General features: G+C 46.8%; 1 protein-coding gene across 1 annotated transcript in view; it reads left to right on the top strand.

Moving 5' to 3' along the window:
- TCF7L1 (transcription factor 7 like 1) overlaps window positions 1-14357 on the top strand; it is a 160003-nt gene that overhangs the window by 125413 nt on the left and 20233 nt on the right. The window contains exon 4 of the mRNA XM_057558490.1: window positions 9067-9150. Within this exon, the coding sequence (XP_057414473.1) occupies window positions 9067-9150 (84 nt within the window). The remainder of the gene's footprint in view (window positions 1-9066; window positions 9151-14357) is intronic.

The following is a 14357-nucleotide window of genomic DNA, read 5'->3' as shown; positions in this document are numbered from 1 at the left end:
TGATGAAGTAAAATAGCCCCATTTTAAAGGTGAGATGATCTAGTCCAGAGAAGTTAGGAAGAGCCTGGAACCTGCTGTGTCACCTCTGTGCTCTGTCTTCCACCACTAGAAATTGGCCTCTGGCGGGGGAGCCAATTTTAAAAATAACCCTTTCATCAAATGTGGTAGGCAAAATGGCCAGATTCTCTGAATTGGGAGGGGAAGAGAGTCGTTTGAGGCCATCCAGGAAAGAAGGGGAATTATTGGGGGGGAAGGGGAGGAAATGGGTGTTTATGGGGAAACTGAAACCCAGCCATCCCACTCTTTTTTTTTTCTTTCTTTTGGCTGTGCCACACAGCATGTGGGATCTTAGTTCCCGGACCAGGGATGGAACCCGCGCCCCCTGCAGTGGAAGCGCGGAGTCTTAACCACTGGACCACCAGGGAAGTCCCCAGCCCAGTCTTATTTTTGAGTTTACTCTTCAGTCATGGAATAATCTTGGAGACCCTCTGCTGCCAGTACACAGAGGGGCTCCAAAAATATTTGTTGACTAAGTTGCTGTGACAGGTGCTAGACAGACAAAAGTCACTTCATTGGTTTAAAACACTACCAAACTGTGGTTCTAAATAACTTTTCCAAGGAAAACTGTGTCTGTTGTATTAAGTTGAATAGTCACTTATTATAGGGCTTTGTGGATTTATTAATTGGATTTATTTGTAACAACTCACCTATCAACAAAACCTCAAGAAGGAACCCAGGGAACTTCCGTGGTGGCCCAGTGGTTAAGACTCCGTGCTCCCAATGCAGGGGGCCCGGCTTCAATGCCTGGTCAGGGAACTAGATCTCACATGCTGCAACTAAGACCCGGCACAGCCAATAAATAAATAAATAATTATTTTTAAAAAGAAGAAGAAAAAGGAACCCAGCCTTCTACACTTGAGCAAAACAAAGAAGGTGATTGTACTTGGGGGTTAGTGCCATTCATAAAACTAAGCAAATGCAGAAACTACTCATCTTTAGAAAAAGGTAATAAGGGATAAGGGTGTAAACCTTGTTTTTTATGCTTTTGCTCCTGGAGTTGTGTCTAATCCATCGTGTTTGGGAACCAGTTCTTCTAATACTTTCATTTTGTCTTCCTCAGCGACTTCTGAAAACTAAACGTTGTTCCCACTTGGGAAAGCTGTTCTGTCTCCTCACTAATGAGTTCATTACTCAGTGTTGGTACGTTTTCAAATTTACATCAACATGTCCATTTTTATAGAAGATAGAGGACTTTAAGAAGCCTCCAGGAACAGGCAGGGTTGGGTATCACAGCCTCCAGGCTGCATTTACAAATTCTCGGCAATACTAAGCCAACTGAAGTGAGGACCAATCGCTTAAGAGTGAAAGGGGCTCCATTATGTGTGTCTCATGTCTCTAAAGGATTCGGGAAGAGGCTGGATGACCCATGTTACAGATGTGGAAACTGGGGCTTATGAGATTGGTAACGTGCTTAAGCTCAAGGTGGGACAGGGTCTGGAGGCATCATGAATGTTGGCTTCTGGGCAAGGAATTGAGGATGCGGACGTGACCGTTGAGGAACTGACGGTTCAAAAGACAGGTAGAATTTGCAAACGGGTAACAACAGCAGCATACTGAGTGCCATGGGAACACCAAGCACAGCTGGGGCCCAGAGGTGAGTGTGACTGGCCATTGTGTGCCGCTGGAGAAGCCTTGTCAGGGAAGGTGACCTTGGTGCCAGGTTTTAAAGGAGGGGATAGAGTTTCCCACGAGTAAAGGATACACCAGGCCAAGAACCAGTCGAGCAATACGGCACAGTCAGAGTGCGTTAAGAACTTTAGTGCAGGGACTCCCCTGGTGGCGCAGTGGTTAAAAATCCGCCTGCCAGTGCAGGGGACACGGGTTCGAGCCCTGGTCGGGAAGGTCCCACATGCCACGGAGCAACTAAGCCCATGCACCACAGCTACTGAGCCTGCATTCTAGAGCCCACGAGCCACAACTGCTGGAGCCCGTGCGCCTAGAGCCTGTGCTCTGCAACAAGAGAAGCCACTGCAATGAAAAGCCCGCGCACCGCAGCGAAGACCCAATGCAGCCAAAAATTAATTTATTTATTTAAAAAGAGAAAAGAAAAGAAAAGAACTTTAGTGCAGCTGGTGTGAGGGGGTGTGGTGATGGTGAGGGTTGGAGCCAGAGGATAGGTTGGCCCTAGATTGCTGGTGAGTATCCCCTGACCCAGCAACCACCCAGGAAAGGATTTTCAGCAGGGAAGAGATCTGGTAGGTTGGTTTTTATTTATTTATTTATTTTTTATTTATTATTTTTTTAAATTTAGTTGAATGTCAGTCAAATCAACTGTTTTATTTATTTGTTTGTTTATTTATTTATCTCTGGCTGCGTTGGTCTTCGTTGCTGCGCGCAGGCTTTCTCTAGTTGCAGCGAGCGGGGGCTGCTCTTCGTTGCGGTGCGTGGGCTCTAGGTGCATGGGCTTCAGTAATTGTGAAACATGGGCTCAGTAGTTGTGGCTCGCAGGCTCAAGAGCGCAGGCTCAGTAGTCGTGGCGCACGGGCTTAGTTGCTTCGTGGCATGTGGGATCTTCCCGGACCAGGGCTCGAACCCGTGTCCCCTGCACTGGCAGGCGGATTCTTAACCACTGCACCACTAGGGAAGTCCCTAGGTTGGTTTTTAGAAGTCTGAACTCTTGTAGGGTCTGGGAAACCACTGCAATTGTCCCGAAGAACAATTTCATCCCCGATTGTGGCAGAATGGAAAGTAAGGAAAAACTGATAGATTGTTCACATTCTTCATTTATGATACGATTCTTGATGTTAAAGATCATCTTTAAAAGGAAGTGGAGAGCATTTCGCATGATGTCCTCGTCGCTGTGGGGTGGACGGCCATCTGCCTGTGGGGCTGGGTTTCTAGCCTGTGCCCCTGGGTGGCTGCCGCACCACATGACCTCCTGGGAGGGAATCCTGGGAAGGCCTTTTCTCTATTCATGGGGTCCCAGAATCTCCATTCACCACTGGGGACCAGAGAGGCGGGAAAGACTGGTCACCTAAACTGGTAAGCTTCTGCTCTGAAGCACAGAAACCACGAGACAGGAAAGGTAGAGAAAGGGGCCCCCTCTGTGTGCACCAGGCCTGTCCCTCCCACCAAGGAGAAGCAGAAGGGATTCTGTGGAGTGGGGTCTTCTCACCTGGGCATCTTTTGGAGCTGACTTGCTTCCTGACTTCCAGCTGTAGGGCACCCCCCTCCGGGAACACTGCGATTTGAGTCTGTAACATGAGGCTTTGCTTCCTCTCTTGCCCGAGCCCTGCTTAAAGGGTTTTCTGTGAGAACCTGTGAGTGGGGAGAATGTGGGCGTTCCCAAGAGTCCTGGAGACTCCTGTCTCCAGCAAAGCAAGCTTGGAACTGGGGGGCCTGGCTGGGAGAGGGGCCGTTCCTACCTTCTGGGAGGCGGAGGGTTAATCTCCAGAGCTCATTGGCAGTTCTGCCTCTGGACAGGGCATGCTGGGATTTCCTCCCAGCTGTTTTACATCATGAAGATTTGTATGTTGGGGAAATTCCAGGGCACAGCTGCAATTAATCTGCTGCACAGTCTCCGAGCTAAGCGAGATTCTGTGGGCCCAGTGCCCCACCTCCCTGCAAGAAGAGGGCTCTGGCTCTCCAGTGAGAGACGCTGCAGAGGGACCCTTCCCTAGGCCCAAGTTGAGCGGAAACAGCCCACCTAGCCAAGGGATATCCCCAAGGAGGGTACTGGAGGGGGGCCCAAGAGGCCCAAAAGAGACCCAGAACATTAAGAAAAAGAGCAGCAAGCAGCACCCGTATACATGATAAAGCCAAAATAACACTGATAGCAACATTTGATAAAGACGTCACCAAAAAAAGAAAGAAAACTTGTTCACTCTTCGGGATGTAGAAGTATGAATCTTAAAACACTCATGTGTAGCATTCCACAATATATACAAGAACGAACAAGCCACCGTGACCGAATAGGGTTTACCTGGGGAATACAAGTGTGCTTCAGTGTAAGAAAATCTGTTACTATGTATCCATCTCATGTCTGAGTCAAATAAGAGAAACCACCATCTTGGTGGATTCTGAGAGAATTCAGCAACTGTCCCAGGGAAAACGATTTAAAAATAGGAACAGAATCATCCTTCCTTAACAAGGTAAAAAGACAGGTTCTAAACCACAGCCTCACTATACTTAACTGTGAACCACAATAGCAGAACTTCCCAATATATACGTATGTATGACTGAATCACTGTGCTCTACACCTGAAACTAACATGACATTGTAAATCAACTATAAAAAAAAGTGGGGGGAACTTCCCTGGTGGTCCAGTGGTTAAGACTCCGAGCTTCCATTGCAGGGGACGTGGGTTCGATCCCTGGTCGGGGAACTAAGATCCCGCATGCCACGCGGCGTCGCCAAAAAAGAAAAGAAAAAAAAAAAGGACTTCCCCAAATGCATTCCACGGAGCTCCAGTCCCACAAAAAGAGTTTCCCAGATTCAGTAAGATTGGGAAACTGCCTGTCTGGCCTGTCTCAGAGGGTCACCGCACACAGCAGCATGTTCAGTAGCATTTGTAAATCGAGGGTTAACAGTCCTCACCATTTGGGTTTAGTTTTTTCTTTCTGTTTTTTGAGAATCAGAAGAGAGCGCTTATCCCATAAGTGGTGGCTGTTGCTGTTGCTCGGCCGTCAGCGCATTGATGCCACACGGGTCCCATGCGGTCCATCACGGTGAGCATCCCCCAGGAGGGAGGTGCTGAAGTCTGGCCATGATAGACTGGTCAGGAGCCAGTTGTGGCCAGTTGGATGGAGCCTAGCCTGGGCTTGGAGAAACCAGCAGTTTTAATTTGCCCACATGCCATTACTGTGCAGAGAATCTAGGCTTAGCCACACATCTCTTAATCCACAGGAACATGTTCCCCACCAATGAGTGATTAGCCCTGTGGGGCTGGCCGCACATGAGAATTACAGCCAAGAGAGATTTATTTCAGCTGAACATTGGGCTGAGCCACCTCCAGATTTCTGGGAAGGAGGTTGGGAAGGGTTATAAGCGGTGTTGCTGGCTCCTTCTGCCCCAACTCATGGTTCTGGGAAGCTCAGCTGTCCCTTTAGAATGCCCCTTTCCTCAGAATTACAATCCAGAGGCCTTCCATGACTAAGCTGCAGGGACTCCAACTCTTACAGGTCTTCTCCCATCCCCTGCTCCCACCACTGGTTTCAAAATCTTAAAAAAAAAGCAGAAAAGTGGAAAGGGGGAAGTGACAGCCCTCCACTTCCCTACGACTCGGAATGAAGCCCTCTCTGAACACAGACACACCCCCCAGCCCTCGTCATCGACTGGAGCAGGAAGGGTCCTGGGAAGACACACACTATTCCCAGAACCACCTCTCCACGCCTGTCTTATCTGTAAGGAGCCAGACTTCAGCAGTGGACGGGGCTCAAAATTTTCACCCACCCTCCAAGCCTCCAGGTTTCAGTTAAAATTAGTGAGTGAGAGTGGCCCCTATGTAGAGAAAAGGGAACCCTCCTACGCTGTTGGTAGAAATGTAAATTGGTGCAGCCACTATGGGAAACAGTATGGAGGTTCCTTAAAAAAAAAAACTAAAAATAGAGTTACCATATGATCCAGCAATCCCAGTCCTGGGCATGTATCTGGAGAAAACTGTAATTTGAAAAGATACATGCACCCCTATGTTCATAGCAGCACTGTTTACAATAGCCAAGACATGGAAGCAACCTAAAGGTACATTGACAGATGAATGGATAAAGAGGATGTGGTACATATATACAATGGAATGTTACTCAGCCATTAAAAAAAAGAATGAAATAATGCCATTTGCAGCAACATGGATGGACCTAGCAATTATCATACTAAGTGAAGTAAGTCAGACAGAGAAAGACATATCATATGATATCACTTATATGTGGAAATCTAAAATATGATACAAGTGAACTTATTTACAAAACAGAAACAGACTCACAGACATAGAAAACAGATTTATGGTTACCAAAGGGGAAATGGGGTGGGAGAGGGCTAACTTAAGAGTTTGGGATTAGCAGATACAAACTACCATATATAAAATAGATAAACAAGGTCCTACTATAGTATAGCACAGGGAACTATATTCAATATCTTGTAATAACCTATAAAGAAAAAGAATATACATATACATATATATGTATAACTAAATCACTTTGCTGTGCACCAGAAACTGACATTGTAAATCAACTATACTTCAATTTTTAAAAAAAGAGTGGACCCTAAGGGGAGAAGAGGCCACTGTGGTTTCCTTCCATCAGAAGCCCAGACGTCTTGGGGGGTACATAACCACCAAGCACATGATAGACAATCATAAATAGTAGCTACTACTAAAAACCCTTATTATGCGTGTGTGTATGTGTTTATATGTATGTTTGTACATTGATCGCCCCAGTACCGAGGCATACGGACCCTCATGCATCTTATAGTATAGTGAGTACCAGCTCCTCAACCACTAGAGCAGTGGTTCTCACTGGGGGGCAGTTTTGCCCCTCCAGGAGATATTTAGCAAAGTCTGGAGACATTTTTGCTAATCACAACTGGACCGGAGAGTGGGAGCTACTGGCAGGGACGCTGCTAAACATCCTAAAATGCACAGGACAGCCCCACGACAAAGAATTCTGTAGCCCAAAATGTCAATAGTGCCGCGGCTGAGAAACTCTGTGCAAGCACCCTGCAAGCCTGCTATGTCTAACAGCCCATAAGGTCAGCGGATAGTATTCTTAAAGACCCAAAACTGCAGCACTGTCCCAAACCAGGATTCAGATCGATTTCTCTGGGCCACCCTGACATGGTCTAAGAACATTCCTGGTAAGCAACAAGAGTGAAGAAGTGTTCAGTGTGGATCTTTGTGACTCTAAATAGGGACTCAGATGCTGGTAGAGTTGATGGATTTTAGGAACACTTCTTTTGTGTTTCATGTGGCGAGGGGTAAATTTGGGACACTTCTCTTTAGCACCTGATATGGGTTGTAGAGAGAAGAGTGTGATGGTTAGCACTCAAGGGTAAGTAAGCTCCAGCCACCTCAAGTGTCCCTACAGGAGAACATGGCCGTGTATGTATTCATTCAGCTTCTGGGTGGCCAACCCTGTGCGAGACGGAAAAGGAGAGAGAAAAGGCCATCAGAGCAAAGGCTGTGGGGAGCAGTGGAATGTTCAAGAGGACAGTGTTAGGAAAAGCTTTATGACTCATGTTGTGGTGAAGAGCGTGGGATTTGAAGTCAAGAGACCTCAGCTCCACCTCCTCATAACGTGGGCAAGTCACTTACCCTGAATTTACCTCCATTAGCTCGTCTGAAAATTAGGACAGTCAACCTGACTTGTCGTAGCAGGGGTGCTGCGGAGATTAAACTAGTTTACGTGTGTTAAGTCTGCTTTGAAAACTGCCAGCGTAGCACAAATGTTGTTGTTCACTGAGGAAATGAGTTTAACTCACTAGACCGATGTTTGTCCAGTGCTATTAACTTGCCAAAGGCATTTAAATCGCGGTTAGTTCATCTAGGAAGTGTAGGCTCCTGGGAAGGGAAATAGGTGAGTGAGGGTGTGAAGGAAGGAAGCAGATAGGATCAGCAAAGCACAGGGATAGAGATGGCATTCACGTGGGGGGAGGGGCAGGGCACCAGAGGGTCCCGAGTGGAACTGTCCTTATTCATTCCCACCTCCCATGGCCAGGCATCCTTGGCCCATGCCAGCTGCTGTCTCTGCCACTCGCTGGCCCTTGGCAGATGTGTCCTTGGGTTATTATTCCTGCCTGTGGATACCTTTTGGAAAGCCCAGCCCCTGCCCTCTCAGTCAATTTTTGTGGTTGATGGAGAGCAAAGGGGCACTGCCCATCCTCCTTTCCTGACCTGTGCTCAGAGCTCAAGGCCAAATCATGATTTTTATCCCCCTCCCCTGAAATTGAATGACCAGAGCAAGGGATGATTCAAAGACTTCTTTCCGTCTCCTTGGGAAAACTCTTCCTGGAGCCCCCACATTCTATTAGAGCTCGAATTCTCAAAGTGGCCTCAAGAATTCTACAAAGAGGCTGCATGGCTGGTCTGCTGCCCAGAAGCACCATATCAGTGTTGACACTCAGACAACATGTGTATTTTGCTCCTGGCAAAGACGAATGGTTTGCTTATGAAAATAATAGCTGCCATTTATCAAATGTCTTCCACGTGCACAGCACTGTGTTCAATACTAGACATTGTCCCTAATCCTTCTAACAACGTGTAAAGTTAATGATAATCGCCTTGCTTTATGGATGAAGAAACTGAGGCTCAGAGTTGTTAAGACACTTATCCAGGGTCACACAGCATAATCGGCAGAGTGAGAACCTGAACCCACGAACACTCAACTCCAGAGCCTGTCACTACCTCTCCACCCATTCTCTCTCAGACTCTTGCCCAAGACTCTGCCATGCTGGGGTTGAGGAGAGGCTTTTCGTTTAAGGACAATGTGTGTGTGTGTGTTGGGGATTTATTGTTCGGTTTGGTTTTTTTGCAGTAATACATGGGAGAGGGTAGGGTACTGGAAAATCTTTTCAAGATCGAGAAACACTACAACGAAGTAAAGATCCACATCCTTGAATATGGACAGATATTACTCGTGACCCTGGAAGTGTCAGGCAGATGGTTTTTATTCATTCATTCACCAGATAGTTCTGGAGAGGCTGTTTATTTCCTGGGGAGTGTTGTGTGTGATGCTGTAAGAGATGGAAATGAACAGGCAGGGTCACCATCTGGGAGCCCTGGGTCCCTTGATGAGCCTTGCTTGTCCCACCACTAAAGACCCTCACCAATAGGTTCTTTGAATACTTTGGTCAGTTGTGCTGTCATGTTTTTACCCCAGAATGACGGAGGGGCTGGTGGCAGTAGTGGTTGTCAATGTATGCTCTACACTCTTCTGATCTCTGGCTATTGACCCAGTAAGGAGCGTGCAGGTAAAATAAGCCACAGTCGTCCCCCCACCGCAGAGCACCTCCCTGCTCACTTGGGACGCACGAGAGGCCCCCGCTCACCAGCTGCATTGTTTTCTGTCCCCTGTGCAGTACCTGCAGATGAAATGGCCCCTCCTCGATGTCCCCACCAGTGCCACGGTCAAGGATACCAGGTCACCGTCCCCAGCACACTTGGTAAGTCTGTTTCTCCTTAAAGCGTGGAAGGGACACTCTCGCTGACTTGTCCCATGTCCCTGCCTCCACCTTCCCGCAGTTCTAGCAAGTACTGCCCCAAGTGTGTGAGCCGAACGGTCAGGGGCACAGCAGTTAGGGTGTTGCCCATGCACGCCTCCATCACTGCCACCTCGGCACGCGCTCATACCACCCGGGATGTTGTGCCATCGGAAATGCCAGCCCTGCCCCTGGCTGGTGACCCCGGTCCTCCCCTGCCGCCCCTCCACCTGAGCAGTGACGTTCTCCATTCTCTCCTTTCTCTCCCGCTGGAGCTCGGTCAGCAGGCCCCGATTCTCCTGCAGAGCTGCATGGCAACAGTTGAAGAGGCTCTTCTATAAAGGATGTTAGAGAAAAGAATTAAATTAAAACATAGGCAAACAAAAATCCCGAGGGGAAACTGAGGCCTTCCTGCCAAGGTCCGAGGCAACACAGCCACAAAGGAAGGTCTGGAGCGTCCTGGGAGGAGGGGCCATGGGATCTGACAGGTCTCCTCCCCTCTGGGCTTGCAACAGACTGAAATCGTTAGGATAAGAGATGTTCCCAGCTGGGACCCTGCATCCCCTTTTCCTGGACTTTCTTAAGAGCTTGGGGCAACCCACGTGCCCCACAAGCTAACGGATGTTGTCCCCTGTGCAGTGGATCTCAGAAACACAGAGGGTCCAGTTAGAAGGAACCCCAGCTGGTGTGACTCATCCATTCTACAGACAGGGAGACCTGGGCATACATGATGCTTCTAAAACTTTATTAGGGAAAATTTCAGTGGTTCCCTTCACCCACACTGGGTTGTTTTCAAGCAAATCCAGGCGTAGTATTTCATATCATTCAGGACATTGTAAGATATCCTCATAGTCCTTTTTCGTTAAAAGCTTAGAGCCTAGTTGAGGAGAAGGAAGGTATACATAGAGAGATACATAATGGCACGGTGAGCCCGTATGATTTCCAGGAATCATGAGACCAGCTTACAGTGGCAGAGCCCTTGGTAGTTCACAAAGCAATGTCATGTGTAGTTCTGAGGTGACTGTCACAGCCATCCACTGGGGAGACAGGTGGGGATTGCTGTTTCACAATCTCTAGGAGAAACCAGTGAGCAGCAGGGCCAGCCGTCCTGTGCAGGCTGCCCTGAGAGGTCTGCGGCCAGTCACCAAGTCCTGAGTAGCCCGTAGGGCCTGTGGCCCTCCAGATTCCAGGACAGCTTGGAATGGCCGAGCGCGAGGTGCAGGCGCCCTCTAGTGGTCAGTCATTGTGGGGGACATGGCATCCCAACCCCCGTGCCACAAAGTTGGCTTGTCCCCTCCCAGCACAGCTGTCTCTAACTGTTTCAAATCTTTGCTCGCACCCCACCCATCCTGTGGCATCCCCCAGCCAGTATCCTTCACATACTGTCTACGTATCTTCTAAAATCTTCATTTACATTTAGAGGAAGTGAATTCTCTTTAAAGTTAACACATGGACTCTTTGAGTTTCCCATCCTCCCCGTTGCACAGAGCAATCCAGCTCTGAAAAATGAAATAAAAAGCCTGTGTTGTGTATGGCCCTCCTCCTCCTGTGATGCGTCATCTTATTTCCCTTCTAATGTTCACTGCCCAACTTCACACAAGAGCTAGACCTTCCACCTCCATCCCCGATGCATTTGCCATCTAATACCTAGTCTAGTCATTTGCCCAACTTTTTCTCAACCCTCTGCTTCCTATAATTCTTTCATTGGCTCTGGGAGACTGTATTAATAGACATTATCAGGGTTTTTTTGCCCTCTCTAAGCTTCCATTTTCCTTCTGGATTCTTTTCCTTAAATAAATCAGCTACTCCTCCTCACTTATTATTTCAGTGTAAGTGGCATGAAAATATATGAAATCCCTAAGCTCTTAGCAAGGTTCTCTACCCATAGTTCCCACTGCCAGGCAAACCTACAGCCACTGCAGATGTGTATTATACGGATATGATCTCAGGACTGTGGTGGAGCAGGGGCTCATGTTTTGTCTGAGAGTGGAAAACCGGGAACAGTGGATACATTACATGGTAGATAGCAAAATGGATACTTTTCTAGTAAGTTGTATATTATTATACTCTGCACTCTAATATAGATAAACAGAAGCAGACCTCAAAAACTTAAAGAACATTCATGGGAGAAAACCTTAACATTAACTTGAAATTCTGTAGACTGGGAGAAGACCACCATTTTCCATTTTCAAGTCAGAGCTTCTCATTCTAACTTCTGAGATACACGTGTGTATGTGTATGTAGGAGCCAAACCTGAGATGCCTGTGTGTTGGAGGTTGTTTAATAAAGTGGGCTTGAATCCCAGCCCCACCTCTTCCTACTTGTGCAGCTGCAGGAAATTACCTCATCTCTCTTTGCCTTGGTTTCCTCATCTATAAAACAGGAATTAGAAGAGGACTTGACCTCAGAGTTGTGTGAAAATGAGGCCATGCATTGTAATGAGTTTAGAATTGTAACTTGCACAGAATAAGACTCAGTGCTGGCTAGCTTGCTGCTATCACCACCACCACCACTAGCACTGCTTTGATGAAGAGAGGGAAAGAACAATTAAAATACTGTTCATTTAGCAGACTAAGAGGTGATGAAGGCTGGAATTACTAGGTGCCAGATCAAATAGACACATTGCCAAGGTAATGGAGGTAATAAGCCTGTAGAATTTAGCATCTGCCCTCTCAAGGATATGATTTAACTGGTCTGGGGTGGGGCTGGTATCTTAGTTTTCTAAGCTCCCCGGAAGATTCTAAGGGGCAGCCAGAATTGAGAATCACTGCCCTCAGCACATATCAGAGGCAAAAGGGAAGGAGGGGCCAGAGTCCATCCCAGTTTATTAGATGCCGGATTCTGTAGGCTGCAGGCGTAAGCAGAGAAGCAGGTTACCGGAAGTAGTCGGAGGTTTGGACGCTGGCTTTTTTTATTAGAAAAATGAAAACACTTGATTATGGAATTCCTTTTGGAATCATGAGCAAAATATTTTAAGATGAGTTTGGCCCTGGGAGAAGGGCAAATGGAGGAAACAGCCTGCATACTTGGAGAGATGCAGTAAGTCATGTCAAAGCTGCCTGTCAGGGAAATGTGTATAAATAAGCTGTAACTGGGCCAGGGTGGGGATGGAATTACGTGTTATTACCACTTGAATTTTTATGCCTTCGAAACAAGCTCTTAAAAACTAAGTATCCCTGCGTGTAGACTGTTACCCTGATCCCTCACCGTGGCCCATGTGCCTGGTCCCTGTCATTCCCTCCACCCTCTCCCCGGAACGCTGTGCCCAACCACACAAAACAAATGTACACGCTTCCAGAGTATAACCAACCCAAAGATAGGACTCTCGACTGTTTTGTTCACATTTGTTTACCTAGCATCTGTCATGATGCCTGGCACAGAATAGGTACTCAGGAAGCATTTGTGAATGGATAGAGAATCAGTGATCTGGGGAAAGGTCGATGCCCGCTTCTGAACCCCTCTCTGCCCCTGAGTCCAATTCCTCTTCTCGTTCAGGATTTTTAATTAAATCTTTTTTTTTTAATTTTTTTAATTTTTTGTCCACACCGTGTGGCATGTGGGATCTTAGTTCCCCGACCAAGGATCGAACCTGCGCCCCCCTGCGTTGGAAGCACGGAGTCTTAACCACTGAACCATCAGGGAAGTCCCTAATTAAATCGTTTTTGAAACCAGAAAATTAATGCATGTGTGTGTAGAACACTTGGGAAAATGCAAAAGTACACAGAAAAAGACCTGTAATCCCACAACCCACAAGCAGTTCATTTCAGTCTCTTTTCTGTGTGTGTGCACACCTGTAACTTGCTTTCTAGATGATGACTGAATGCTTCTTTTAACCATAGTGAACACCCTGTTTTAGCACTAAGCTTTGGGCCACACTCAGAAGCGAGGCGCAGAGCTTTGCATCCAATGGCTAATGGAAGGCAGGGCCTGGAAGCCCTCCTAAAGGGTGACTGTCTTCACTGCTCCGAAGAAGTAGCTGAGCTGAGAGCTGAGAAGCCTGACTTTGCTCAGCATGCCAGTTCTCGATTAAAAACATTCATCGAAGTTTCCCTTTTTAAATTGTATAGTTTCTCCATCTTATAAATATACCCGTGTAGACCCCAAAACTCACCATATAGCCCGTTGCTGTTCCATTCTACCTCCAGTGCTGATTTCAATTCCTCCTACACAGTATTCACTTTTTATCTGGATATAAGTTTAAACTTTCAGAAAAATTGCAAGAATAATACAATGAACTCCCATATACTTTTTATCTATATCTAGAGATTTTGCCCCATCCCTTGCCCACCCCGCACTCCCTCCCTCTCCCTCTCTCTCTCTCTCTCTATCTCACACACACACACACACACACACACACACACACACACACAGACACATGCAGTATATATGAGTTTTTCTTAACAATTTGCCAGTAAGTTGGAAACATTGTGTCCCTTTACCCCTAAATACTTCAGATGTATTTCTTAAGAAGAAAGACAGTATCTTACAATGACCACAGTACAGTTATCAAAATCAAGAAATTAACATGTCATATTATCTAACCCACAATATATATTCAAATTTCAGTAAATGTCCCAGTAATGTCTGTTAAGCTGTATGTGTTTCTTGGTCCACAGTTCAACCCAGGATCACAGGTTACATTTCATTGCCAGTCCTTTAGTCTCCTTTAATCTCGCAGAGTTCCTTATCCTTTCTCTTTCCTGACCTTGACATCTTTGGGGAAGTACAGACCAGCTATTTTGTAGAATGTCCCTCCATTTGGGTTTGTCTGAGGTTTCCTCATGGTTAGATTCAGGTTGTGCGTTTTTGGCAAGGACACCACCGCACTGATGTGCGCCTCTCCGTGCATCACGTCGGGAGTCCGATGTCCATTTGTTCTTATTTATTTATTGTCCATTTGTCCCGAAGTTGGTGATGTTGGCTATGATCATTTGATTCAGGTGGTGTCTGACATGTGTTTCCTCTGTGAGGTTATTCTTTCCCTTTGTAATTAATAAGCGCTCTGTAGGGAGAGGCTTTGAAGTTACATAAATGCCCTGTTTCTCATCAAACTTGCACCCACGATTCATGGCAGGCATTGAAGATTATCAACCTCCATCATTCCTTTATTAGTTTCTGCTACTGAGATTTAGCTTTTGGGAAACCTTACTTGTGTGTCCCAGCTCATGGAC

This window comes from Balaenoptera acutorostrata, chromosome 12 (assembly GCF_949987535.1).
Source record: "Balaenoptera acutorostrata chromosome 12, mBalAcu1.1, whole genome shotgun sequence".
In the NCBI taxonomy this organism is placed as follows: Eukaryota; Metazoa; Chordata; class Mammalia; order Artiodactyla; family Balaenopteridae; genus Balaenoptera; species Balaenoptera acutorostrata.
This window is presented reverse-complemented; position numbering and strand designations above follow the sequence as displayed.